At 54.1% G+C, this 27,105-nt stretch overlaps 11 protein-coding genes across 11 annotated transcripts; 7 read left to right on the top strand and 4 right to left on the bottom strand.

Annotated features, from left to right (window-relative positions):
• Positions 1-2,826: 2,826 nt before the first annotated feature.
• J7T54_005986 (dipeptidyl peptidase-like protein) lies at positions 2,827-5,070 on the top strand (the record flags this gene model as incomplete). The annotated part of the gene is made up of 3 exons (XM_051502526.1): positions 2,827-2,951; positions 3,023-4,069; positions 4,119-5,070. The coding sequence occupies 3 exons, from the start codon at positions 2,827-2,829 to the stop codon at positions 5,068-5,070; spliced, it is 2,124 nt and encodes a 707-aa protein (XP_051366508.1).
• Positions 5,071-5,504: 434 nt separating this feature from the next.
• J7T54_005985 (large subunit ribosomal protein L6e) lies at positions 5,505-6,455 on the bottom strand (the record flags this gene model as incomplete). The annotated part of the gene is made up of 3 exons (XM_051502515.1): positions 5,505-5,657; positions 5,730-6,065; positions 6,342-6,455. The coding sequence occupies 3 exons, from the start codon at positions 6,453-6,455 to the stop codon at positions 5,505-5,507; spliced, it is 603 nt and encodes a 200-aa protein (XP_051366507.1).
• A 746-nt stretch (positions 6,456-7,201) lies between these two features.
• On the top strand, positions 7,202-9,388 carry J7T54_005984 (Heat shock protein-like protein; the record flags this gene model as incomplete). Its single annotated transcript, XM_051502503.1, has 1 exon — positions 7,202-9,388. The coding sequence occupies one exon, from the start codon at positions 7,202-7,204 to the stop codon at positions 9,386-9,388; it is 2,187 nt and encodes a 728-aa protein (XP_051366506.1).
• A 711-nt stretch (positions 9,389-10,099) lies between these two features.
• Positions 10,100-10,837, bottom strand: J7T54_005983 (putative ADP-ribosylation factor; the record flags this gene model as incomplete). The annotated part of the gene is made up of 4 exons (XM_051502493.1): positions 10,100-10,192; positions 10,247-10,312; positions 10,362-10,606; positions 10,690-10,837. 4 exons carry the CDS (start codon positions 10,835-10,837, stop codon positions 10,100-10,102), a joined length of 552 nt encoding a protein of 183 aa, XP_051366505.1.
• Positions 10,838-12,093: 1,256 nt separating this feature from the next.
• J7T54_005982 (p24 family protein beta-1) lies at positions 12,094-12,803 on the top strand (the record flags this gene model as incomplete). The annotated part of the gene is made up of 3 exons (XM_051502482.1): positions 12,094-12,285; positions 12,341-12,548; positions 12,598-12,803. 3 exons carry the CDS (start codon positions 12,094-12,096, stop codon positions 12,801-12,803), a joined length of 606 nt encoding a protein of 201 aa, XP_051366504.1.
• A 303-nt stretch (positions 12,804-13,106) lies between these two features.
• On the bottom strand, positions 13,107-15,035 carry J7T54_005981 (uncharacterized protein; the record flags this gene model as incomplete). The annotated part of the gene is made up of 1 exon (XM_051502471.1): positions 13,107-15,035. One exon carries the CDS (start codon positions 15,033-15,035, stop codon positions 13,107-13,109), a length of 1,929 nt encoding a protein of 642 aa, XP_051366503.1.
• Positions 15,036-16,329: 1,294 nt separating this feature from the next.
• J7T54_005980 (uncharacterized protein) lies at positions 16,330-17,262 on the top strand (the record flags this gene model as incomplete). The annotated part of the gene is made up of 1 exon (XM_051502460.1): positions 16,330-17,262. One exon carries the CDS (start codon positions 16,330-16,332, stop codon positions 17,260-17,262), a length of 933 nt encoding a protein of 310 aa, XP_051366502.1.
• A 1,214-nt stretch (positions 17,263-18,476) lies between these two features.
• On the top strand, positions 18,477-19,750 carry J7T54_005979 (uncharacterized protein; the record flags this gene model as incomplete). Its single annotated transcript, XM_051502449.1, has 2 exons — positions 18,477-18,588; positions 18,666-19,750. The coding sequence occupies 2 exons, from the start codon at positions 18,477-18,479 to the stop codon at positions 19,748-19,750; spliced, it is 1,197 nt and encodes a 398-aa protein (XP_051366501.1).
• A 1,397-nt stretch (positions 19,751-21,147) lies between these two features.
• On the top strand, positions 21,148-21,760 carry J7T54_005978 (uncharacterized protein; the record flags this gene model as incomplete). Its single annotated transcript, XM_051502438.1, has 2 exons — positions 21,148-21,639; positions 21,734-21,760. 2 exons carry the CDS (start codon positions 21,148-21,150, stop codon positions 21,758-21,760), a joined length of 519 nt encoding a protein of 172 aa, XP_051366500.1.
• Positions 21,761-22,632: 872 nt separating this feature from the next.
• Positions 22,633-24,098, bottom strand: J7T54_005977 (26S proteasome regulatory subunit N13; the record flags this gene model as incomplete). Its single annotated transcript, XM_051502427.1, has 4 exons — positions 22,633-23,182; positions 23,375-23,873; positions 23,921-23,990; positions 24,048-24,098. 4 exons carry the CDS (start codon positions 24,096-24,098, stop codon positions 22,633-22,635), a joined length of 1,170 nt encoding a protein of 389 aa, XP_051366499.1.
• Positions 24,099-24,655: 557 nt separating this feature from the next.
• Positions 24,656-26,895, top strand: J7T54_005976 (uncharacterized protein; the record flags this gene model as incomplete). The annotated part of the gene is made up of 7 exons (XM_051502416.1): positions 24,656-24,695; positions 24,774-24,813; positions 25,027-25,406; positions 25,462-25,687; positions 25,946-25,970; positions 26,248-26,747; positions 26,799-26,895. 7 exons carry the CDS (start codon positions 24,656-24,658, stop codon positions 26,893-26,895), a joined length of 1,308 nt encoding a protein of 435 aa, XP_051366498.1.
• Positions 26,896-27,105: the final 210 nt, after the last annotated feature.

Raw genomic sequence — 27,105 nt, 5'->3', positions numbered from 1 at the left:
AGTCGGATCTGAATGGAGGATAAAATCGGTTTTGTGTTTGCAACCTGCCTGTGTCGCGCGAGTATTGCGGAAGGATGATGTCAGGTGTAGTAGAGTTATGGACGAGGCAGTGTCTGTCTGGTTGTTGAGGTGTGAGAAGGAAAGTCCAGGGTCGAATTCAAGCGGGTCAGCGAAGCAATAATTACAAGTCACAAGACTAATGGCAATGAGTCGAGACGGAGAACAGCGGGCAAGGCCTCTTAAATATAGTAAACCCAAGTGCCTTTTTAGTCCGTCGGCAGCGTGGGACTGGACTGGAGCGTGGCTCGGCGGACATGGCCGGGCCCCCATCGTCATAGGTACAGTACTGGTTATCCGCCAGAAGGGGGGGATGGGTACCGTAAAGTTTGAAGCGAAAATCAGGGCGGATGCTCACCGACTCGCACCCCTAATTCGGCGCTTCTAGAAAAGAAAAAATGTCATGGCGCCGCCAGACTCCAGTCCGTCGGTCTCAATTGCGGGGCGCTGAAATAAGGGGAACGTCAATGGGGGTACGTAGTCAGTACGTACTGTTTCGCACGCCAACTCTTGATCATCGCGACTGTGCCGATCTTCTCGATACATCAGTATTCTGACGAGATTTCCGACTGGCAGTGTTGTCTGTGCATAGACTGGCGCTTGAAGCAGGCGACTTCAGCCTCAACAAACGGTGCCTGGCTCACACAGTTCACTCGCTTGCGCGCCAGCCAGACGTGGCTTTCCCCAGACGGACCACGAGGGATGCACGACGTGCTCCGCACCACTGCAGGTCAACCTCGCCAAAATGCAGCGGCCCGCCAGGGTAAGTAGGTCGTCACGATCATCATGATTTGCCGCGAGACCCAGGCCATTGGGACGACAAGGTATTTAGAACCAGCAGGCAATTGTATTGAGCCTCGCGTCAAATGTTGCCAGGCAGTGGATCTTTTGACATCAACGTGGAAACGGCCACCAGGTGACCAAACAATCCAGTCGTCAAACGTCGGGGTGTCAGACAGACACCCACGGGCCCCTGCTGCTGCAGTAATTTAGGCGCATGTGCCCCGCGGCCCATCGACACTTGGGATTGGGTCACACTGGGCTCTCTCTTCAGGCATGACCACTGCTCATACCTCATGCAGTGATACATTCCAGCCAGCACACGAACTGCAGGTTGTATCGCTTCCGGTTTGCAATATTACCCTCTTGTGCTTGAGCTTGTATAACCGGTGTGATAAAGCGCGCACAGGCGGTCGAGCGGACGATTGGGACATGGCGGAGATTCCTGTTGCTGTTAGTGGCCTTTTTGTCATCCCACGCTCAGCGTGGGGGTTCGCTGATCGCCTGAGCTACGGCAGGGACGCTAGCCGCAGCGGTGGGCGCCTTCTCGCTCGATTCGGTAAGCGCCGGCGAAGTTGGCCTGTGGAAGACGGCTTCCATGAGTACGATTCCATTTCAGCAACTGAATAAGAACCACGTAAACCTAGTAAAGAATGCCCTGAGAGACGTCTATCCGCGACGCATCTCTCCTGGTTTCAGGCTTGTAGAACTGTCAGATCTTTTCGAGTCCAGTTCGATCTTTGCACCGTAGCTGAAAGTATCCCCCGGAAAGCCATCCGGCATCCAGGCTGAAGGTACGTAACCACCCAATTACCGTCCGTCGGGGAGGTTCCCCGATGCCCCGCAAGATTTTCAGCGTGACGCTGAGATTTTTTTATCACGAGCGCTCAAAAGGCAATTGGTGAACAATGTCTTCTAATTAACTACCCTGATGCATTGAGCACATTTCAAGATATTAACCAGAGGTGGCTGCACATGACTATGGCACTGTCAGCTCCCGCAAAAGTCTGAACTTTTGCTTCCGGTAGATGATGAGTGGTAGATCGTCACAACCCACACCTACATTGACAGCTTCTGGTTATATGATAATAAATGCCCATGCTTTTTTGGCTCAATCTGATTCAGCCTATTATTGATCATCCTTCTCTTGTGACTTTCAAGAATCCTCATACGACTGGACGCAACACGTCACTGATGAATCTCATCTGCGCCAGTTGCAAGCTGGATCGTATCAGGGATTCGCATCCCGCTTAAGTGCAACGTATGCTCTGCCCAAGTGGCTTTGTGAGTAAGACTGCTTTACTCAAAAGAACACCCAGTACGCCGCTTGAAGAAGAATGTACTTCGTCCTATGCAAGATCGTACATGGCCTTGTCTGACTGCTGACTGCATTTGGTCAGTCAAATCGGGGGTCGACATGGAGGCACATGACCTATTCGTTGTGCAGAGCTCCGGAGCCTGTTGACACCAGCTTCACTCACGATTCTTCCCAACAATCTTGAACAATATCATTTGCCAACAGACCTCACGTGAGGGATTGCCTGCACGCACCGAACAAAAGGCCTTTGGAGCTCCAGCTCCTAGGAGCCGTTTTGAGCCGTCTCCGGGTGCTTAGTGGCCGCTGCTCTCAAAGGTTCCGGTCCCCGCCTCAGGCAGACAGATGGCCAAGCTGTTAGTGATTCCGCCCGTTGCCTGCAGTCGACACTAACAGCCCGCTGTAGGTCTAGGCATCGGGGGAAGCCACCTAGCTGCAGCTAATGGGGCGTCGTTTGCCAGCCTCCAGTTGCTGACTGCTGGCGATGAGGTGGTGCTGCATTCATCGGATCTCAAACCGGCCTCATGTCGCTCCTTTCGTCCCCTTCGTTACTCCTCAGGAGACTGCCCATCTCAATCAGACAAGCGGCATTCCGACCCTCATTACAACCACGCCGCGTTACCCCTAGGTTCTCCAAACCTATTCTCACTCAGCATCAAAGATTTTCATCCACGATGGAGGCCCAAGAACTCACCCACTATCTCGCCGATCAGCCACCCACTGTCGTGAGGCTCGAGATTGAGAAGCACTTTGAGGCTCTCAACGACAAGCAGAAGCGATACGCTCACTTCATCAGCAAGTATGTACAGCTGAGCTGCCTTCTCTCATGATTCTCACCCACAATCATGACGCTAACATACCTGCCCGCAGAGCTTCCTTTGCAGGCACGAGGATCGTCCTGCGACAGCTCTCCCCCGAGTCGGAGCCCATCTACGACCTCATCGTCTCCCTGCACAAGAGCTGCAATGGCGACTGGAAGGCGTTGCAGAGCAAGGCCGGCATTGAAGAGTCGGAGCTCACCCACTTCCTCGAGTACGCTGCCATGTTCCTCGGCAACACAGGCAACTACAAGAGCTTTGGTGATTCCAAGTTCATCCCCCGCTGCAAGCCCGAGAGTGTCGCGGCTCTGGCGTCGACCAGTCCCGAAGCCTCCAAGTTCTTTGAGGCCACCAATGGAGCGATTTTCAGCGCCGACAATCCCGCCATGCTGCACCTAGGTTTTCCTGACGCTGGCCACATGACCACCTACTACCCCGACTCACCCCACATCAAGCAGGCCGAGATTGAGGCCGTGTCTTCATGGATGGAGAAGAAAGGTCTACTGCCCGAGAACAACCGTCTGCGCAAGACCAAGGACGGCAATTTCGAAATCCTCATTGCCTCGGCCATCGTCGAGGCGCCGGCTGAGGGAGGCGACATTGGCAAGGAAACCGTCTTCACCGTGGAGGATGGCTTGCTCAAGGGCAAGACCATCACCCTCGTGTACGGTGACTATGCGGACGAGATGAAGAACATCACAGCGTACATCAAGCAGGCCGGCCAGAACGCCGACAACGAGACCCAGGAGAACATGCATGCCGCTTACGCCAAGTCCTTTGAGACCGGCTCGCTGGAGGCCTTCAAGGACAGCCAGCGCTACTGGATCAAGGACAAGGGTCCCATGGTGGAAAGCAACATTGGCTTCATCGAGACGTACCGTGATCCCGCTGGCGTTCGCGGCGAATGGGAGGGCTTCGCGTCCATGGTCAACCTCGAACGCACGCGCGCTTTTGGCGCTTTGGTCGATGCAGCGCCCTCGCTCATTCCCCTTCTCCCTTGGGGCGCGGAGTTTGAAAAAGACAAGTTCCTTTCTCCCGATTTTACCTCGCTCGAGGTGCTGACGTTTGGTGGGTCCGGCATCCCCGCTGGTATCAACATGTACGTTGTCCTCCGCCACACACTGTGAACCACGATGCTGACCTACTAGTCCTAACTACGACGATATTCGCCAGACTGAAGGGTTCAAGAATGTTTCCCTCGGTAACGTCATGAGCGCCAAGGCGCCGAATGAGAAGATTCCCTTCATTCGTGAAGAGGATCTCGAGGTTTACCAGAAGTATCGTGATGCGTCTTTCGAGGTTCAGGTCGGCCTCCACGAGCTCACTGGCCACGGCTGCGGTAAGCTTCTCCAGGAGACGTCTCCTGGCGTCTTCAATTTTGACAAGGAGAACCCTCCCGTGAGCCCGGTCACCAACAAACCCATCACAACTTGGTACAAGCCCGGCCAGACGTGGGGCTCTGTGTTCGGCAGCATTGCCGCCTCATATGAGGAGTGCCGCGCTGAACTGGTCGCTATGCACCTCAGCTGCGAGTTCCCTGTGCTCAAGATCTTCGGCTTTGGCGACGGCAGCGTTGACATCAGCGGTGAAGCGGGCGACATTCTGTACGCATCCTATCTCTCCATGGCGCGCGCTGGTCTTGCCTCTCTGGAGATGTGGGATCCCAAGAGCCAGAAGTGGGGACAGGCGCACAGCCAGGCTCGCTTCTCCATCCTCAAGTGCTTCCTCGAGGCCGAGGATGACTTCTGCAAGCTGGATTACAAGGAGGCTGATATGTCGGACCTGACCATCAAGCTGGACCGCTCCAAGATTCTGACCGCCGGCCGTGATGCTGTCGGCAAGTATCTCCAGAAGCTCCACGTCTACAAGTCCACCGCCGATGTAGAGACGGGCAACAAGTTCTACGTCGACATGACAACTGTCAGACTCGACTTCTGGGGCACCAAAGTCCGTGACCTGGTCCTCGCCAACAAGCAGCCCCGCAAGGTGTTTGTGCAGGCCAACACGACTCTTGATGAGAGCACTGGCAAGGTCTCGCTCAAGCACTATGATGCTTCGCTGATCGGCATCGTCGAGAGCTGGGCGGACAGGAATCTGTAAATTAGTAGCATATTCGGCATTTGCATGAGTGGCATAGTATGGGCTGCGGTAGAGAAGAAGAGTAGACTATATATATGTGTGGCCTACACTCTCGGAGTAGATCCCACTCAAGTCCTATGCGATTGTACACTGCACGTTGCGAGAGCGCCATGTCATGGCCCCGGGGAAGAGGGAAAAGAGGTCTTGGTTTGTTCATGCTCGTTGTGTTTTTTGACTGTAAAACCTGATTACAGACGCCAGAATGTGACCGATGCCGTCGACTTCCAAATGCAATGGGCCAAACCAGCCCCCAGCCGGGAGACCCTGCCCGTTCTACGACACCATTGTTTCGTAGCGCAACCAGGAGTCTGTTCGCCTACGCCTTTCCGCCCCGCAATGTTTGTTTCCGTCGTGAAAATGATTGCCCTTGTCCTCACAGTCCCCCAATTCTCCGTCTACCACTTCATCTCGTGGGGCTTGTCGCCCTTTCGCAGGCTGAAGCTGCTGCCGAGGTAGCTGGAGAGGAACTGGACCTTCTTGATGTTGCTGAGCAGAGGCTTGTCGATGGCCTTCTGGTCCGCCGCGCGGGAGCTGTTAACCTCCTTCTTCTGTGGTATATCGTTAGCCCTCAGTCCCCAGAACCTTGATTGACAGGGGCCCTGTCTCAGGATTGGTCGTACCTTGGGCTCCTCGCCCTGCTTGAAGAAAGCCTCCTCACCAGCCTTCTCCTTGGCCTTCTCGGCGGTGAAGTACTTTGGTTGGGAGATCTCGTCAATCTTCTTGGAGTCGAGACCGTTGACGTCGACCTTCATGGAGGTGGCGATGACGTAGCGGGAGTTAACCCGACGCAGAGGGACGCCGTTGATCTTGAAGGGACCGGTGACGAGGAGAACACCCTGATCAAGCGTCTTGAGGAGGACGACACGCTTACCGCGGAAGCGACCAGCGAGCAGGATCAGGACAGTGCCGGGCTGGAGGGTCTGGCGGGGGGCCCAGGGACGGACCGTCTTGCGGACCTGTGAGACAATCGTCAGCATTTGTTCTTATCCCAATCAATGTGTTCATGCTGGTGGCATGCTCGGAAGGTCGAATCGATCGCTGTCATGCGCCCCCATGTGCGGTGTTGAACTTCGCGGCCGCAGGGTCCCCATGTGTGCGGGACGGCCGATTCATAACCATGTCCTCCGATGATTCGCATTCCAAATTCCGGCGCGCCGTCGCTGACAGTGTTCTCTCGAGTGTCGCAATTCCTCCTCGCATGCCATCAATGTGTGTATCGCGATCCGACTCACCTTCTTAGGCTGGGCATCGTCCTCGGCAGGGTACCACTTCTGAGCCTTCTGCCCAGCAGCGGGGACCTCCCGAGTCGACTTGCCGAAGGTCTTCTTCTGATTCTCGACGGCCATTGTTGACAAACTCTTCGCACGCGAGCACTGGGTGGTGAAGGGTTAGTAGGGTTGGGTGGTTGTTGAGAAGTTGGTGATGATGGGCTGGCAACCGTAAAAGTGGAAGGGGATTTCCGGTGGTTCGCGCCCTACAATCCGTCCAGGTTGTGCGTGGAAAATTGGTGCCCTCTGACGCTAGGCTTTTTTGGGGGCTGGTGGGAAAGTGGGTTGAGTCAGCGCGTCTTGGGGCTGCACGTGATATGGAGCAAAGAGCTGGGCGGACTACGGCATTGGACAAATTCCGATTGCCGTACAGAAGGTCCGTTTTAGCTTTTGGACATGCCATCATTTCCATGCCAGCTCGCCCGGCCGTCGGAAGTTACCAGAAGATGCTATGCTCGACTGGGCGTCATTCGAATGAAGAGGAAGCTTTGCACCATCGCAGCTATTAAGTACACGCGCACCGCACCAGGTGGCTTTTAGCTTCGAATTTACTTCTTTTCTAGTTGATCTCCTTTACTCTGTGAAACTTTGTCACGTCTTATGTACTGAGCGCGGCTGCGCAGCGGCCTGTATTCAAGATGCAAGCTCGACGACAAGTACTATCTTCAGCCCAGCGACTTGCTGGCGCTACACGACCACGGACCCAGATCACTCGAGCAGCGGGGTTACAGATTCTGCGACCAGCTACAGCCCGATTACTGCCTATCATCACTACTCGCAACTATGCAAACGGACGACCGCACCCTCCTGGTGGCACACACCGCATGGATATGGGTGGCGGTGAGGAGAAGCCAGCGCTGGAACAATACGGTGTTGACCTCACAACGAGAGCGAAAGACGGCAAGCTTGATCCTGTGATAGGTCGCGACAGCGAAATCCAGCGTACGATTCAAATTCTTTCGAGACGAACGAAGAACAACCCCGTCATCATCGGTAATGCCGGTACGGGCAAGACAGCCATCCTTGAGGGCCTAGCACTGCGCATTGTACAAGGGGATGTGCCCGAGAGCATCAAGAACAAACGGGTCGTCAGTCTCGACCTGGGCTCCTTGATTGCTGGTGCCAAGTTTCGAGGCGATTTCGAAGAGAGACTGAAGAAAGTCTTGGATGAGGTGCAGAAGGCCGAGGGTCAGGTCATTCTCTTCATTGACGAGCTACACACACTCCTTGGCCTGGGCAAGGCTGAGGGCTCAATCGATGCTTCGAACCTCCTCAAGCCAGCATTGGCCCGAGGTGAGCTCCAATGCTGTGGCGCTACCACGCTTGCGGAGTACCGGCAGATTGAGAAAGACGTGGCGCTGGCACGACGTTTCCAGCCCATTATAGTGAACGAGCCATCGGTGGAAGATACCGTCAGTATTTTGCGAGGTATCAAAGAAAAGTACGAGGTTCATCACGGAGTGCGCATCACCGACGGAGCGCTCGTCGCAGCGGCCACGCTCTCGAACCGTTACATTACAGATCGCTTCCTGCCCGACAAAGCCATCGACTTGATGGACGAGGCTTCGAGTCATCTCAAGCTACAACATGAGTCGAAACCCGAAGACATTATGCGCTTGGATCACAAAATTATGACCATCCAGATTGAATTGGAAAGTCTTCGGAAGGAGAAGGATGTGGCCAGCAAGGAGCGCCGCGAGAAGCTTGAGGATGAGTTGAAGAGACACCAGGAAGAGCTCAAGGCCCTCAACGAGCGCTGGGAGAAAGAGCGTGCAGAAATTGAGGGCGTCAAGAAAGTTCAAGAGGACCTCGACAAGGCCAGGTTCGAACTGGAACAGGCCCAGCGCGAAGGCAACTTTGGCCGAGCATCCGAGCTGCGCTTTGGCGTCATTCCCACGCTGGAACAAAAGCTACCCAAGGAGAACGAGACTGAAAGCCCAGGCACGCCGCAGGCTGATCAGCTGGTCCACGACTCTGTGACCGCGGATGACATTGCCAATGTTGTCTCGAGAATCACCAGCATCCCAGTCACAAAACTGACTTCTGGTCATATCGAGAAGCTGGTCCACATGGAGGATAGTCTGCGCGAGTCTGTCAAAGGGCAAGACGAGGCTATCAAGGCTGTGTCAGACGCTGTCCGTCTGCAACGTGCAGGTCTGAGCGGCGACAACAAGCCAACAGCGTCCTTCTTTTTCCTCGGCCCTACCGGTGTGGGAAAGACTGAGCTTTGCAAGAAGCTTGCCGGGTTCCTCTTCTCGACAGAGTCGGCGGTTGTCCGTTTCGACATGTCCGAGTTCCAGGAAAAACACACGATTTCAAGACTTATCGGTGCGCCCTCTGGCTATGTCGGATACGACGACGCGGGTCAGCTTACAGAGGCTGTCCGCCGCAAGCCGTACGCAGTGCTGCTCTTCGATGAGTTTGAAAAGGCTCACCGCGACATCTCTGCCCTCTTGCTCCAGGTCCTCGACGAAGGCTACCTGACCGATGCACAGGGTCACAAGGTGGACTTCCGCAACACCATCATTGTGTTAACGTCGAATCTTGGCGCCGACATTCTAGTCGGCCACGACCCTACACACCCTTACAGAGAGACCAAGGATGGAGACATTGACCCTTCCGTGCGCGAAGCCGTCATGGACGTGGTGTCCTCCGCCTATCCACCCGAGTTCCTCAACCGTATCGACTCATTTATCATCTTCAAGCGCCTCGCACAGAGCGCTATTCGTGAAATTGTCGACATTCGTCTGCGCGAACTACAACAGCGCCTGGACGACCGACGTATCACACTGCACACGCCCAGTGAAGTCAAAGATTGGCTCGCTGAGAGGGGCTACGATCCTAAGTTTGGTGCGCGACCTTTGAACAGACTCATCACCAACGAGATTGGCAATGCTCTCGCTGCAAAGATCATCAAGGGCGAGCTCAAGGGTGGAGAAACGGCCGAGGTGAAGATCCGAGATGATCAGCAAGGGCTGGAGATCAGTAATGTTGCCACTGCAGCGCCTTGAGATGTTGTAACACTAGGTTGTATGACTTGTACATTGTTGGAGTTCTGTTTTCATACACTATATATTGTACAATAAGTATCTAATGAATGTCTTTTAAGAACACTGTTTATTTGTGGTGCGAGATCGATAGTACAGAGCATCCTGTCTTGTGTTGGTGCGAGTGACATGCCAAAACCAAATGCACTGCTGCTGTTTTGAATATTCTTTCATGCACTTAATTGAGCTTTGGTAACTGTCATGGCTATCATGATAATCTTGTTCATTGCGGAAATATTCATAGACGAAACATGATCATAACGTCCACCCTTACGAGGAAGCAAACAATCGACACGCGAGAAACTGAAAGAGTTTAACCTCAAACTCCTCAATGTACAAAACCCTTTTTTCGTTGCCGAAACTGCTGCACCCCAAGAGCCTACCAGAAGACGCCTTCCTGACCTCCCATCCAATGCAGCTTGACGTGAATCCATTTCCCCCCAGTACAGTCACAATGGCGACGACACCCACATCGAAAAGCATGTGAGGTTGAGGACCCCATGTTGGTGGATGGCGAGACGAGCCAGACGTGGAGTTATCAACAAAGTTCGATTGGTTTGCCCGAATGAAGAGAGTGCGAATTACAACCGAAGCCCCGGCGAGGGATGAAGATAGGACGTAGCAGCGAAAAAGCAGGAAGGTGGTGTCGTCCAGTAAAGACCTCTATTGTTCTCTCTACTGGTGGCCAGCCTTGCGCAGGGTGGTGGCAAGCCACTCGAGACCCTCATACAGGCCGTCTCCCGAGGTAGCGCAGGTGGACTGGATGTACTGTGACGATTGTTAGCGGGGCGAAGGAAAAACGAGACGGCGGGCGGGACATACCCAAGCGCGTTGACGCAGGCTGTGGAGACCAAGCTTGTCGGTGATCTCGGCAGCGTTCATGGCGTTCTAATAACTGTCAGCGATTGCCATCATCAAGTCCGACGGAAAAACGTACGGGCAGATCCTGCTTGTTGGCGAAGACCAGAAGGATAGCATCCCTGAGCTCGTCCTCGTTCAACATGCGCTGCAGCTCCTCGCGGGCTTCAACAATACGGTCGCGATCGTTGCTGTCGACGACGAAGATGATACCCTGAGTGTTCTGGAAATAGTGCCTCCACAGAGGACGGATCTTGTCCTGACCTCCGACATCCCACACGGTGAACTGAATGTTCTTGTACTCAACGGTCTCAACGTTGAAACCTGGCATGCGCGTTAGAGGAGGTACTCGGCCGCCCGCCACTCGATGCGGTCTACGAGGGCGGAGATAAGGATAGGGGTCGTACCGATGGTGGGGATTGTGGTGACAATCTCGCCGAGCTTGAGCTTGTAGAGAATGGTGGTTTTACCGGCAGCATCGAGACCGACCATCAGAATGCGCATCTCCTTCTTCCCCCACAGCTTGTCGAAAATCTTCGAGAAAGCGAGACCCATGGTTGCGACGTGCGGCTAAGCCGTAGAATTGACGGGAAAGGGGTATTGCGATGAGAACGAGTTCGTTCCTGGTCGCCACGTTGTCAGTCAGCACGTTTATGAGGAGGGGTTTTTTTCGGGCTGTGTAGTAGCAGTGGCGGACGGGCGAAGGCGCAAGCGTGCAGGGCGTTGGAGAAACGAGGTGATGTCGCAATTGACTTTTGACATATCTCTTGCCAACAGAGCGACTCTCATGTGCCTTTTAAGCCTGGCAATGCAACTTGCAAAGGACACCTGTAGTCGGTGGCGTGGCGTTGGCAGGCGACTTTGCCTACTAGGCTGCGACCCAGATCAAGGACGGGGGGAAGCATATGGGCGTTGTGTCCTTAATCATGGTCGCCAACTCTCGCTTGTCCAGTCCAGGCAGCCGCGAAAGAACGCATGTGTTGTGCTCGTGGGTACGGTGGTGCAAACTCACGATTCGTCAGGGTCGGTTCCTCCTGATATGACAGAAGGCGACGGTGGAATGGGATGGAGGCCGTTGACGGGTTGATGAAAGGTTGTCGGTGTAGACGTAAGCCAGGGATCCAAAGGTCAAAATATGGGATGCTCAGGCGGGCTGGGGAGGGAGGGGTGAGGTATGCTGGATGGCTGGTGCTTGCTGAATTTTGGGGCCACCTCAGCGCCTTCTACGGAGTACGGTATTGATCCATTCATTGACATGTGGCGCCGCCCAGTCAGAGGCTGGGATCCATTCCAGTGATAAAGGACGGACTGGGACACCGCCACAGCGCGCAATGGACCGTATCCACCCGAGCTCCAGCCAGTCCTTCCCCTGAAGCCTGCTGTGCATGACTGATTGATCGACCGATCGCCCAGAGGGACGAGCGCGAAATCATCATCACAACTGTGCTTGTTAGCAAATACGAAGTCGCAAATAATCACAATGGCTTCTGCAATCTTTGCCTGACCCATTGACCGACAATATCGTCTGGATCTGGTTGATGTACCGAGGTCACAAGCCTGTCACGTTCCGAGTTCATTCTAGCCACTGTTTTTGTCTGCCCCTGAGCAGGCTGAGAGCTTGGCTGGCTGGAGCGCCACATGTTCGGAGCCCCCATTTCTCCCAGCGCCGGCCAACCGCCCAGGCCCCTGTAATAGCATCTAACCGCAAAGGTGTCAATTCGAGAGACGCCCTAGTCGAAGCTCATCGTCCACGACCTCGGAGCTGCGCACCGCCCATCTCTCCCCTCCAACGACTGCGACCGATTCCAACCATGCGTTTCTTCACGGCTGCAAAGGCCCTCGTGGTCGCCGCTGTGGCTGCCTCGGCGCACAACATCGTCCTACCCGCCCACGGCGTCGAATGTTACTACGAGACCCTCCACAAGGATGATACCATGACCGTGACGTTCCAGGTTGGCGACAGGGAGTTTGGGTCAGCAGGCAACCTCGAGATTGACTTTTGGGTATGTGGTCGCGCATGATGGCTGGCAGGCGGCAGCACGCTGAGACTAAGGACAGATCATCAACCCCAGCACAGCATACGAGTATAACGTAAAGTCCGTGACCTCGGGCGACTATACTTTTACGGCGAAACATGACGGTCGATTCTCCTACTGCTTTGGAAACCAGCACTGGGGGGCCAACACCAAAGAGGTCTCCTTCAACGTGCATGGAGTGGTCTATGTGAACGAGGCCGACATGCCCTCTGATCCCCTCGAGAAAGAAGGTAAGTGCGGCCAAGTGTCATATGAAGACGAAGCTGACCAGGACGCCAGTCCGCACCCTCTCCGATCTCCTTGCCCAGGTCAAAGACGAGCAGCAGTACATTGTCATCCGTGAGCGCACCCACCGCAACACCGCCGAGAGCACCAACTCCCGCGTCAAGTGGTGGAACCTGTTCATTGTTGGTGTTGTTGTTGGCGAGTCTATGTTTCAGGTTTGGTGGCTCAAGCGCTTTTTCGAGGTCAAGCGTACTGTATAAAGGAGCTGCGTGTGGGATGTATGGGCGAACAAAAGAGGGAGGCTGGCTGGCTGGCTGGCTGGCTGCGTGTGCATGGTATTTGATCTCTTCATCACCTCGGCATGGCGCACAGGGTGTACGCTTTTTTCAATGCAAGTTATCATGAATGTTTCGAAGAAAAATACCAAGCGATTTCTCATTTCCAATGTCAACCTTTGAAAGGGCCGTGTCTAGTTGATTGAACTCCCCGTACCCGAGGCTCCCAAGCCATGCTATACCCAAACGCCGACATGTAATCATCTCAAAATAGACACAACATAACGCTCATGATCCTGGGTCAAACTCAGGGGCTTGTGCTCCCTCCTCTGCTGGCTCCTCCACAGGCAACTCGACTTCTTTCACAGGATGCAGCAGCATAGGAGGCAGACACATCCGACCTTCACCTCCGGGCATAGAACCAACAGAGCCACCCTCTTTGCTCGCATCGGCTGTCTTTTCAAACTCCTCACCTCCGTCGTTGTTGACCTTGAGACCTAGCCAGCGCCTATACAGGTTCGGCCCAAACCCAGAATTGTAAAACCACGACAAACCACGAAGATTGTGCTCGCGATCGCCGTAGACGCTGTTTCGTGCTCCACCACTTGAGCCGTCACGGCCGCCGTTGAAGATTGAGGCCATGTATTCAAGGGGCCACTTGCGGTCCACGTACACTGGGTGGGGCGCATAAACAGCCTTGTAACCGTGCTGCAAAGCAACCGTGGCCGGCCACATTTCAGGGAAAGCAAATTGTTTCTTGTAGGCGGTCATCTTGTGCATTGTCAGCAGCAGTCGGCGCGACATGCGAGAGGTCGTAATGATGTTGGCGCGGCGCGGCGGGTTCCCATGGGTACGGTTGAACCCAGTGATGTCGTCCTTTAGCAACCACGTAGTGCCATCTGGGTCAAAGATGGGGTTCAAAGAGATGTAGTCGGCCTCTTCTCCAACGCCCCATACATTGCGATCCTTCTCAGGACCACCATGAGGGGGTTTCGGGTCATCGCCAGGCATGTACCAGTCGTTATTGTCCTCAGGACGTTGAGGGCCCCAAACCATCTTGCGAGGTTTCGAAGCCTTGTCGGGGTCGTCCTTGAGACCAGGTGCCTTATTCCAGAGGGTGTCGGGATTCAAGGTGCCCATTTCGTTCTGGATGCGAGCCATCTGCGAGAAGTCCTCCCATGAACCATGAACTTCAGGTATATAGAAGCGGGCGTTTCTTTCCCAAAGGTTCTTACGGGGTTGGGTTTTGGACCACTGTTCAATCTTGCTGAAGAGATCATAGTAGTGTCCGGTGTAGCGGACATCCATTTCCCATTGCCAAAAGTACTCGTATTCCGGATGTTGGTAGGCAAAATGTTGCATCGCCATGGTCAGGCCACGATACACACCGTGTACTGGCAGGTCGGGGCCACGGGTGTATAGGTCATAAATGCCTTGGTAAAGCGACAGCATCTGGGTTTCGGTCCACAGAGTGACCAGCCCGCGAAATTCCTGTGGAATGGTGTCCTGGATTCGTTTCTCATAGGCGTCGTGGTCGGCCCAGATCGGATGCTGAGCATCGTTCTTCACCTGTACAAGGAGGTGAACGTCATAACGGCCTCCCGATGCGAGCGAGAGCTCTGTGATCATAGAGCGCAGGGAGGCCATGTCATCCTCCCGAAACAAATATTCGTCGTAGCACCTGATCACGACTGCCGTCCTTGCCTTCTTGGCCACTTTCGTTTTTGGCTCATCGGCCTTGACAATGGCGTCCGCTGCGTCTGTGCCATCGGTTTCTCCGACGAGTTCTCCGGTCTCATTGAGACTCCGTTTAGCAAGACTGGCAACTGGCGCCGCTGAATCTTGTATGTAGAAGCCGTGGGCCGAAGAAGTCTTCTCTGAAACATCCACGAAGCGGTCAACATTGGCATAGTAGCAGCGCCTCTGAGCCTCGGCCCAATCGACGTCTCGGAAGTCCACGCGATGAGTGTCTTTCCAGACATCTGCGGAACCAGTGTTTTCTCCTCCCTCGCCAGTCCCCAAGCCGCCGTTCTTCAATGAATACCCAAAACCGTAGGGTCCAAAACGGCCAAATCTTTCAAAGCATACGTCTTCCGGGAGGTCGAAGAGTTCATACGACCCGACGACATTGCGTGGAAACCCTTTCGGTCGGCCTTCAAAATACCGTACGGAGGGGATGCGAATCTTTCCAGCAGCATCCAAGAAGCATTCGGTCATTTCAGACTCCTGCGCACGTGCAGGGTACTCATTCCAGGAAAGGCTGGTAGATGCATCTCTTTGCGCTTGTGGGGATTCTCCCGACAGTATCGGATCATTCGACTTTGGGTACTCAGGTTTGCTTTGATGGAAAGGCAGGAGAGTTCTGATACCGCCATAGTACCTCTCCAGGAATGGGAATCGCTCCCATATCGGAGGTGGCGGAGCAGGTCTGTGATCTGATGCGCCGCTTGCAACCTTCCAATTCTCCACCTGACTTGCCCTGATCAAGCTGAAAATCATGAGGAACAGGAGCGCTCCAATGCCAAAGCACAGATAGCGAGTAACTTTGGTTGGTAATCGGTACGGGTAGACGCTGGCTATCTTGGTGGCTTGCCCCCTTTTCGGGAGCATGGGCATCCCGCTGCCCAGCGAGCCCGATGTGTTTCTTGAGGACCCATTTGAGCGAACTGGGTATGCATCGTACTCGTCGGAGGAGGCGTAATAGTCTTCGTCGTCTGAGTATCGTTCTTTCGATGGAGACCCTGCTCGTGCTCGTTCGTAAACAGGCAGCCGCTCTTCGCGATTGCGGAAAAGACCCATGACGGATGGATGGGCTGTTGTACGAGACAGTCAAAAATGCTGCAGCGGAAGAAAGGGAGCGAGCAGCATACCAGGCCTTTGCAGGCGGAGGTGGTGTCTCAAGTGCGCACGGATGTCGCGGTCGGTAGATGTTGACGTCGATCTTGATATTGATTGGACGAGTCTCTGTTTGCTTCGATTTGAGTTTGACAGACGCAGAATGTCACAATTGCTTCTGCCTACCTACATCAATGTTGGGTTTGAGAACGCTAGATTGATACCAGGTAAGTTGGAGACTGAAGCAAATGCATATTTGCTTTCCGGAAGGCTCAGAATGAAGCCAATGTTGTGGCAGGGGTTCTTTGCTTCCCGTTGCCGAGCAACGCGCATGTGCCGCGAAGGGTGTGGATGGCGGCTTGTTATCGATAAGTGACAGGACGTCAGTTTCTCTCCAAGGCATCTTACTGCAGCCAGCAGCGTAGACAGAATTTCAATGTTGGATTGCATGTCCTTCAACTTGGCCGAACCACATTACAGGCATTGCAACGCACAGTGCTTGTCTTAAATCTCGGGAATTTTCGTGTAAACTCCTGTGAACATCAATCGGGATCCGAGGCTGTGGTATCGAATTCCGACCATACCCACAGAGCGCAAAGACGACTGCCGCGCAGCCACTGCCCAACTTTTAGACGCGCGATCTCCTTTCGCTAGATATCACCACCCACTGTTCACCATGAGTCGATTGTCGCCGACAGATGCTCCAGACCTAGAACCCTCGGCTGCGCCTAGGAGACGCAGGCATGACGATGAGGATGGGCCAGACGAGCCCACGCCTGCGCGCCCGAACAAGAAGCAAAAACCTCCGCCTCAACCGAGGCAAAATACCGCCGTCTACGTAACAGGACTTCCCCTCGACGCCACGGTAGATGAGGTGCACGAAGTGTTCTCGAGAAAGTGTGGAGTTATAGCGGAAGAGATTGATAGTGGTGCACCTCGGATCAAGATGTACACAAATCCAGACGGGTCCTTCAAAGGCGATGCGCTTGTCGTATTCTTCAAAGCTCCGAGTGTGCAGATGGCGATTCAGCTGCTCGATGATAGCTACTTTCGCTACACAACAAACGGGACTACCACTGGGCGAATTCGCGTGCAAGAGGCAGACTCGAGCTTCAAAAAGGTCCATTATGACCAGGAGAGCGCAGCAGACGAAAAGACGCAGGCCAAGAAACCGCAGAAGAGCAGCAAGGACAGGCAAAAGATCATTAAGAAAACTCAGAAGCTTGAAGCGAAGCTGGCAGACTGGGACGACGATGACCCCTACACAGCGCCTGGCCAGGCCGTGAGCAAGTGGGACAAGGTCGTCATCCTCAAGCACATGTTCACGCTGCAAGAACTCGAGGAAGACCCCACGGCGCTCCTGGATATCAAAGAAGATGTACGCGACGAATGCGAAAAGCTGGGCACCGTCACCAATGTTGTGCTGTTCGACGAGGAAGAGGACGGCATCGTCACGGTCAAGTTCAAGGAAGTCGAGGCAGTGGACGCATGCATCAAAATGATGCATGGCAGAGCATTTGATGGGCGCACAGTTGAGGCCTATCGGGCAACGGGCAAGGAGAAGTTCAAAATGTCCAAGCAGGAGCAAAATGGGGATGAGTCCGATTAAAGCAGATCGACTGAGCACGGCACGTTATCCAAGCCATTGCCACCATAAACCCTCATGGGCGTGGGCATGCCATTCTTCGCGGTACAAATGTGATCTCTGGTTCAGGAACGGCGATGGACAGATGTCTATTGTCTAGCGATATGGCACTGCAAACAAGTTTGGTTCCACTTCACCACCTGGGATACGCGTCAATTTCTACCTCCTCTGGCAGTCCATGTCGTACGGCCCCTTTGATGATCGTATACGATACATCAGCTTCATGACCCAGGAGCAGGCGGCATCAGCGCGTTGGCTGCCGCACATCCCGTCCACATGCCACGTGCAGCAGGCGGCGGCGGTCATGTTGATGGCGAATCACCACCTCCATACAGCGGATGCCGCTGGGTTCATGCCTACGTACGGTTATCATCATTTTCCGAGTGCAAAGCCATCTGCATGGCGTGGCCAGTGTCACAAAAGCGACAGACTCCCTTGTTTGCACCCACGTCCTCAGCAACGCCTCTGCTGCTCGTCACAACGACCGTTGCAGAGAGCTGATGGATATGATGTTTCAATGCGACATCAACCATTTGAGATTTTGGGCTTCTCCAGTATGGCAACGGGATCTCGGGGTCTGTGCCAGATGACCGTTATATCAGGGTTAGGTTTGCCGGTGGTCACATAAGTGCAGGCATACGGTCTATAAGTCTCTTCCAAAGTTCGGAGGTACTCCTCTGGACATTTGACGGGGTGTTTTAGATACCTGTAATTAGAACGATACCTGATGATACCGGAAACGGTGGCCTTTGTTGCGATATCACGTGATTAAATCGCCAGCTCCCGCCCGGCCAAAACATGACACTTGCATCTCCTTGATAGACACATGACTTCATTCTCCAATGCTATCGCTGTGACTGTCGAAGAGATAAGGTGGTACCTTGACTAATTCATATAAGACTACATCCGGATCCAGCACGATTGCTCCAAGCCGTTTATTTCGCCCCTCCTGCGGCATATGATGCTACAGGAATCGACTGTCCCCAACGACGTGCTGCCCATTTTGTGATCGCGGTCAGAATCTCGTTGCCCAGGGTCATGGTCATGGCGCCGGTGCGCACGTCCCTCGTACCTGGAGAGGTTGCTCCGAATCCGCTGCGCCAGCTCAGCCCGAAAAGCGCCAAGTTTGTGACTTGTCCAGGCTGCCACCATGGAGCCACCACGGTGATAGCAAAGGAATGGCTATCTCGACGGACGTGAGTCCCTTGCCCGCGATCATGCTTCACGCCACTCAGCCCCTACCTAATCCCACCTCGTGCCATAGGCACGCTGAGCTCACCACGGTTGCAGGTATGTAGCATGCATGGCCGTTGTTGCTGTCTTTACACCCATCACGCTTGGCATGATACTGTTCGTATTGCCGCTAGTGTTCCATGCACAAGCTGTCACGCACTCGTGTCGTCGCTGCGGTCTGCGCCTGGCCATCGCCACGGGCGCCGCAGGCGAACTCGGATATACCGTCCCTATGGACGTCGATGACGAACACTTTATCCCCGCGCCCGGTGACTGGCGGCCCCATCTCGCGCGCCTCCCTGGTGGCATGCGCGTCGCCAGATCGCCGCTCGGTGCGCCCCCCGAGATTTCCGAACGCGAGATGAAGGCATGCGACACGCGCTTCGTCAAGAGTCGGCCCCTCAGGCGGCTAAGGCTCCTCGCGGACAACACGATGGACCACATCGTGCGTTGCATCTTGGACGACGACAACAACGGTGGCGATGGCGGCGGAGGTGATGCCGAGGTGCTATATGAGATACACGCCAGCGGCGTCCGCGCTCTCAACTCGCCTGGCAGCACCCCCGATGCGCACATTAAGGTCCACATGCGGTCGCCGCCAGCAGAAGACGTTGCGGCGGTTGGGCTGTCACCTTACACCAAGGAGCCCACCGACAATCCCCACGAGCCATCCGCATCGTCACGTGCCCACGTCTTTACGCAAGCATGCCGCTATCAACTCTTCGCTAACGAGAAGCGCAAGTATTCATCCGTCATGTTCATTTCGGGTGCGTCGGGGCACGGTGAGACTGCCTACATCAATCCGGTGCACGCCCGCTACCGCGCCTTTTTCTGGGCCGCCAAGCCTATCTGGCGCTGGCATTCGTCCCAGGGCGCTCTCCTCTGGATGTCGCGCCGCTACCGCGACGCCGCAATGGCTGCTATTGATACGCGGCTCTGCCTGATCGACGACTATGACCGATTGCTGGCCGTTGTCGACGGATGGGACGGGCTGTCCTTGCTCTGTGCCGTCGACGATGGCTTCACACAGTATACACAGCGGCCAAGTATCCCAGGCTTGAAAAGTAGTACCATCACACTGTACGCAGATCTCGACGCGCAATTGTTAGGCGAGGTCCTAGGGAGCCTATGTGTTTTGGCGGTGCAGGTGAGGCGTGTCACGGCCGAGTTCAAGAAAGAAAATGAGGAAAGGAAACGCAATACCAGACAGATATACTAGATAGTATGTCAAGATTTGATTTGTAGTTATATGCTCCACCGCATTAGGTCTTCTTGTTTGCTGTCAGTAAGCTTTATTTTCAGTGATAGCCTACTAGCATTACTAGCTGTTCACTTAAACTATCTTACAGGTCCTGATATGAACCCTCGTCTGTTTATGTGAGACACTGTAGGATAGGATCAAGATAGTCATAACATCGTCCCGACCACAGGCATAGTCAAGAAAGTCTGGTCGGGTTCAATACCTGTTAGCTTTTGCTCATGGAGACTCGGTATCATTAGGTTTAGCCTCACGCGCAGCTTCAGTATGCTCAAGTAGCGCTCACTCGACGTGCCCAGAGATTTTAGACACGGTCTATTCATGGGATCAATATTTGCCCTATCTCGACATTATATATCAACAGTTTATATATGCTGTCGTGGCTTTCTAGGCTTATCAGAGCTGTAGCTGTAGCAGTCTCTAAGCGCTCAAATTTTGCGAGGATGTAGTCTACTCGGCGAATAGAGGTCCATTCAGGGAAGGAATTAACGAGTAGAATCCTCGATCTTGGCCACAGGCTCTTGAAATCGTGCCTAGCGGTTCATGGGCTGATGGACAGTTCGAGAACGCCAGTCGACGAGATGGGTTCCAAATCTATGAAAAGGCCGCTACAGGCTGGACTTCGAGGCGCTATGAGGTTCGTGTTTAACCCTCTTCTATAGTGTGGGTACAGACTTTCCAGCAGGGACTCATGAGTTAATCCCACGGGCTTCAGCAAGAAATCCGGAGGAAACCCCGGAAAACACGTCAAGTGCCGTTCTCTCCCCTCTACCGGAAACCACTCCTTCGAACTTATATGCAAGGAACTTGGACAACTTTGGAGAGCCGACTGACTGTCCATTGGCTCACCCCTTGACACTCAGGAGTGGGCTTTGTCGAACGATCCTCGGGCTATTATTTACCGGGGTCAACGTTGAATGTAACAAACCCTTGACACCCCTGCTATTAGCATGAGTTCGACTTCATACGTAGTATACAGAGTACTGGGCCTTCTATTCGAATTTGGAACTCTAGAACGTCCTTCGCAGTGACAATTGCTGCAAAGTAAACTTAATCCTATGCCGCCCACAATGCGGTAAGGGGTCTTCGTCCACAACGTTGTCTCATAGCCTCGGGCCTGCCCATGGACGCGCAGCACAGTACCTACCTACATAGAACGAGGAACGACGATGGTATCGCGAGGACGCATAGAAGGGGGTAGTATAGAAAATTACAAAAGGTGAAGTCATCCGCATTCTCCTTCATCGTCCAACCTCTCAGCAACCCGGTCCTCTTACAACTTCTTCTCAGCTCTTTGCTTCAATTCTACAATTTAAAGCCTCATCTAGAGTCATTGATTTCCAACCTATTCCTCCAAGATGCCTTCTTTCACTACCGTTGTCGCCGCCCTCGCCGGTTGCTCTGCCATCGTTGACGGTGCTGCCCTCCCCGCCAATATTCAGAATGGTCTTACTACCACCACCCTCCAGACCCGGGACAACATCCTCAGCAAGCGTGAGCCCGTCACTGTTGCTATTCTGACCGCGGCTGGTACCGCGGCAGTCAGTGCCATCGTCAGTCAGGCCGTTACCGCCGCCGCCTCCTTCATCGGTGACATCGCCAGCTTCGACTCTGGTCGTGAGGCCTTCACCAAGCAGACCACCGACGAGATGATGGCCAGGAACCTTGACCCTGAGCGTTTCCAGGCTGCTGCTTGCTACAACAGGGGCTTCTCTGTCGCCGATACTGCCAATATTGATGGGCAGTCTTCGATTAAGTTCAGTCAGGGAATCCTCAACACTGACTACGAGTGCATGTACATTGCCGCTCCTAACCAGTTCTTCACTGAGGGCGACGGTGGCTTTATCAACGTGAGTGTCGAAATAAGTCACAAGCAGAAGCTGCCTCGGCTAGCAAAGTCCACAGCTTTCTTTCACTCACACTGATCGATGCACTTTCGACCAGGAGACCGCAGATCTCACTTGCCTCTAAGGAAGACGCTTGAGCGGAAGTACCAAGGGCAAGAGGTGCAATTGTGTCTGTCTCATGATGGACACTCGTGAGTGAGATCTCTGGGAGGAGGAGGTAGTGACCAGAGCACGAGTTGTGATTGAAAGTAACAGCAAGGTACTTCGCTGTTTTACCCCAATATTCATCTATAATGCAGTGTACTTGCTGCAGGGAAATTCATCAAGTATATACCACTCAGCTCAAAGCAGATTTCCAAGCATATATCAGCATCCTGAAGCCGATTGCACTACGCCTATTCAAAGCCCATGCCCAGCCATTTGATGCTTAGGAAACTCCTGCGACCGTCACCACGAGAACGTCGTCTGCTTTCGTCTTAGCCTTATTTCATTTCAAAAGGCTCAATTGTTCGTCATCCGAGTCTGTTAGAGCTGTGTTAGTGCATGTATCTGGTCGGTCGGAGTTGATCTATTCTGCTCCAATGAGTTGCGTACGCCCTCGTCAGTTGGCTTACACAGCTATACGGATCACAATTATCCATGCAGGCCTCAAAAGTCTTTAGCGTCTGTTCTGACAGGTGTTTCGTTACCATAGGGGGACTGTTATGGCAAGGTTATCATTGTAGGTGCGTCTGGCGAACTGAACCGAGCGGGTTTAATTGAGCTGCCTACCCTATGACAGTTTTGATATCTCTTAACTTCAAGGAGTGCTTGGTTGAGTGGACTGTTGATGCAGCTTCTATGTTTTTTAAATAATAGCAAGTGAATTTTTTTGTCACCCAGGTCGATGTGTCCCTGTAGTGTACTCACTGTGGCGGATGGACCTGAGGTGACTTGTATGTTGAATCATTTTCAACTCAGGGTTCTAAGAAACAGTAGGCACCAAATTGTCGTTGACTACTGCCCACCAACTGTCTTCTTCACACCTTCAACGAAAGCCTCGATAGCCTGGCCGCCACCCAATGGCATAGTCCCATTTGGCAGATAACCTCCATTTTCCACCCGGATGCCCAGAGCATCTGCGACTCCAGGAAGTCCACCATCCCTGAGAGCCTGAGTCAGCACACCCAAGGCCTGGAAGAACTGCGGACTACGAAGAACTTTCTTCAGAAGCGCCTTCTTGTCATTGTGGGACATTGCTGCTTTTGCCTTCTCGACCTCAGCAGCAGCCGGTTCGTCATTGCCGCTGGACGCCTCTGGGTTGGGTCCGGAGAGCACTAGCACAGACGGCGGGAGGAAGCTGAGAAAGCTGTCCAAGCGGGCGGGATCGTTCGCTGCGATGTAGTCGACCATTGCTACAGTGATAAATGTCGGTAGGAGGTGGCTCAAATGAGGGTACGGCTTGTCCTGCGTCTGACTCTGGCCGCCGGACAGTCCTGGCTGCTCGGCGAGGGAGCTCAAAAGATTCCTCACCGCCTCAGAAGCATCCGAGTCTCCAGCCGGTCCCCTATCACCAACTGTTAGCCCAGCGTCCTTACATAGCGCGCGCGCCAAGATCCGAACGAGCCATCACGTGGGCATGGAATTGTCTGATGTACTGTGATGCATCTATTGACGTACAGTCGTAGTTATGATTTCATCAAAGACGACATGCTCGTCCATGCAAATTGACCTCAAAGGCTGCGTGGGGTTGACCTACGCTCGTGCTCCGTCGGCTCCTCCCTCTCTTGAGCTCTCGCCCTCTTCGCGCACGTCACCGCCTGTGGCGTCCGCGCCCGCACCACCGCCTCCGCTGGCACGGTGCCCAAGAGACGGTTCAGCATCTTCCATGTCCTCATCGTCATCATCGTCGTCAGGTTGGTTGTTTGACCCTCGCACGTTGGCCAGCTCCCGTGTGACGTCCACTTCCTCACCCTGCAGTAATGAGTTGACAATCTCACCAATCTTGCGGTCCCGAGGGCTGAACCAGCTCTCATCCCCATTCTGGCTCTGCGGCTTTGATTGCAACCAGAAGAGGTGGCGTTGCGAAGAGGAAGCGAATTTGAGAGCGAATATGCGACCATTCGTCTTCGCGGTGGGCTGGGGAGATGTCTTGTGCTCGTAGGGGACGAAGGAGCCATCGGTCGGGACCATGACAAGGTCTAGCTCTGGATCGGTGAGAGAGGCATCGCGTCTCCGCCAGCAGAAGTGGATGAGGTCTAGACAGTGTTAGACGCGTGAACGATGGGGTGTTTGCAGAGCATACCATCTTCAGAATATAGGTAGATGTAGCCGGGCTGAGCTTGTGGCTTGACCTTGAATGGCTTCGATGAGGTCTATCTCGGGATACATTAGTTTTGGAGCCAGCTGAGCGCATGATGTTCGAAGCTCACGTCGAGATCACATTGACCAGCTTTGAAGGTGATGATCGGTGCGGTGGCCATGTTGAAGCGATGACCTTACTTTAGTAACACCAAGGAAGACGAGGTTGTGATACAGGGCGTTGAAATGCGGGTTTGTTGCTCTGAGGTGAAGGGTCGTGTGTTCGCGACGTTGTATTCCCGCGCTGGACCTTTATTGGTAGCAATGGAAGGTTCGAAGCTTCAAGGCTCCAATGGCTCTTACGTCGGTCAAGCTTCGGCGGCGCGCATCAGTGACGGAGTGCTAGCGTCAAGGTGGGCTGTTGGAGCTGCCGGGCCGGTATTCTTCCGTCACGGGACTATGCTGGACCCTGCCCCTCACTTTGCGCTGCAGCGCAGCGGCGGTTCAAGCCAAAGGTGGCCAAGGCTAGGCTGCTGGAGTGGACGCTGGTAGCAAGGGTGCTTGGGCCGCAAATTTGGTGTAAAAAATCTCAACCCCACCTCGAATCGATTGACCAGACAACCACCGCACCCTTTTTTCCTCCTCATTTCCCATCCCCTCCTCTTGCGAAACTTCAATTTCGATTCCCTGTCCTTCATCAAACGTACTCTCCATCTCCCTTCCGCTTCTCACATACAAAATGGGCTTCACCGACCTCGTTTCCAACGCTGGAGCTACCAGTACGTTTCGCCATTGCTGTCGTGGCTAATGCGACGCTCCTTGCCTCTCAGCACCCAGACACTGACCGTTGAACTCAGTGCTCAACAGCTGGTTGACCACCCGCTCCTACATCAATGGGTAAGTCCGCAGACCAGCTCCCGGACGAGCGCAGCGCCTTTGTACGATCAACGACCTGAATGATGAGAAAAATTGGTCCGTGTTTCAGAGGCGGCTTAAGACCCCGCCAACTGACGAAGCAACAAGCACTTTGTGCATCTCTGATATTGATCATGGCATGCGCTTGCTCTGGAGGAGACGAAATTGTCAGAGCACTGCTGACACTTCTCCCAGCTATGCCCCCTCGCAGGCCGATGTTGCCGTCTTCAAGGCCCTGAGCTCGGCTCCCGATTCTGAGAAGTTCCCCCACGCTTCGCGTTGGTACAACCACATCGCTACCTTCGAGAGCGAGTTCGCCACCCTCCCTGGCGATGCCTCCAAGTCTTTCGAGGCCTACGGCCCTGAGGCTGGCGACCTGACCCTCAACCCCGCCAAGGCCCCCGAGAAGGCGGAGGATGACGACGACGTCGACCTGTTCGGCAGCGACGACGAGGAGGAGGACGCTGAGGCTGTCCGTATCCGTGAGGAGCGCCTGGCTGCGTACCGCGAGAAGAAGGCCGCCAAGCCCAAGACCATTGCCAAGTCTGTTGTCACCATGGACGTCAAGCCCTGGGGTAAGTTGGCACCAGAACACAAAATTGGACCTGTAGACATGCTGACTATTACCAGATGACGAGACCGACATGGCCGCCCTGGAGTCGGCTGTCCGTGGTATCGAGAAGGACGGTCTTGTCTGGGGCGCCTCCAAGCTGGCTGCCGTCGGTTTCGGTATCAAGAAGCTCCAGATCAACTTGGTTGTCGAGGATGAGAAGATCTCCACCTCTGACCTCCAGGAGGAGATTGAGGGTTTCGAGGATTACGTCCAGTCCACCGACGTTGTTGCCATGCAGAAGTTGTAAGGTCATCAGCAGTAATGTTTGCACGTTTTGATTTATGAGGCATGATGGGATGGAGGATATGATGACGCCACGAAAAGACATGGGCGTTCTGTTGAGAGCTTAAGAGGGATGTCATCATGAAAAAATATTCCGTATGACCTCGCTATGATAGACCGGCAGCTTTTGATTGAAACAAAACAAATCAGTAAAAAACAATCGCGTATCCAGAAAAACACCCTGTTCAACATGTTTGCAATGAATGGACTCGTTCGCAGAGACAGCTTGCACAAAATTCTATTGGTACGAGATGGTATTACGTGAGGAGGGGCACAGGCGGTCATGGCGGGGTAATTCTGTCTTTGGGTACCTAGGCTAGGTACCTTACGAGCACTTGCCATTCAATTTGTCTCGACGCGTCTGGCAACGCGACCGGCGACGCGATCGCCCTGCACCGGTATCTGTCTGCAACTCGCTGGTACGCAGCATTCTCACAATCGCCACAATGTATGGAGACACAGGCATGAAGCTTGTATGCTGAACGGATCATGCTTTGTTGACGCCGCTGACTTGCTTCCAGGTGCAACACGCCAAGCGAACACAGAGTCTTGCCCATCTGCCACCCTACCAGACCGAGCTCGTTCGTGCGGTCACCCGCGAAGTTCGCGATCTGGACAAGGATGTCTCCGAGCTCCTTGAGCCGTTCCAAGGCTCCTTCGACCCTTCCGCCGATCAAGCCGTCGCGACGACGCTCCTCGTGAACCACCTCTCCATGCGGCGCAACAAGCGCTGCCTCTTGGCCTACCACCGCACCCGAACAGACAAACTGGAGGAACTGGTATGGAATGGTGCAGACGTCGTCGACCTGTCTGGGCAGCAAGTGCGAGGCGACGGCGCGACGACGACGAGTAGCCTGAGCCCACAGGAAGAGGAGTACGTCAGGCAGTATAGCGATCTTCTGGCAGCGTACAAGGGACAGTGGACAGATATCGATCTCACGGGTAGTCTGGAGCCGCCTCGGGATCTGTTCATTGACGTGAGAGTACTTAAGGATGCGGGCGAGATCCAGACCGAGTACGGGTAAGTCTCGTCGTCAACGCTGTCCTCCAGCGTCTAGCTGACGATATCCAGGGCGATCACCTTGACCAAGAACAGCCAATTCTACGTTAGACAGGGAGACGTGGAGCGGCTCATAGCCCAAGGCTACCTGCAAAAGCTAAGCGGATGAGCCTATCTGGCGTGCACACCACCAGTTGCGACGTTATAACCATGAACCTTCGACTTCGCTGCCACACGAGGCATTTGGTAAATGCTCAGTTGGCTTGGACGAGATATTTGGCAGAGCCTAGAGGGGGCGATCGCCACTTTATTATGCCGCAACGGACCGAGACCGCAACGGCCATGCCGAACGGAGTGCGGCTAAAAAGGCCAAGCGTAC

The sequence above is a fragment of the Emericellopsis cladophorae genome, assembly GCF_022114955.1.
Source record: "Emericellopsis cladophorae strain MUM 19.33 chromosome Unknown NODE_1_length_1489480_cov_119_871856, whole genome shotgun sequence".
Lineage (NCBI taxonomy): Eukaryota > Fungi > Ascomycota > Sordariomycetes > Hypocreales > Bionectriaceae > Emericellopsis > Emericellopsis cladophorae.
Note: the sequence above shows the minus strand (reverse complement) of the source record. Positions and strands in the feature narration are given on the sequence as shown.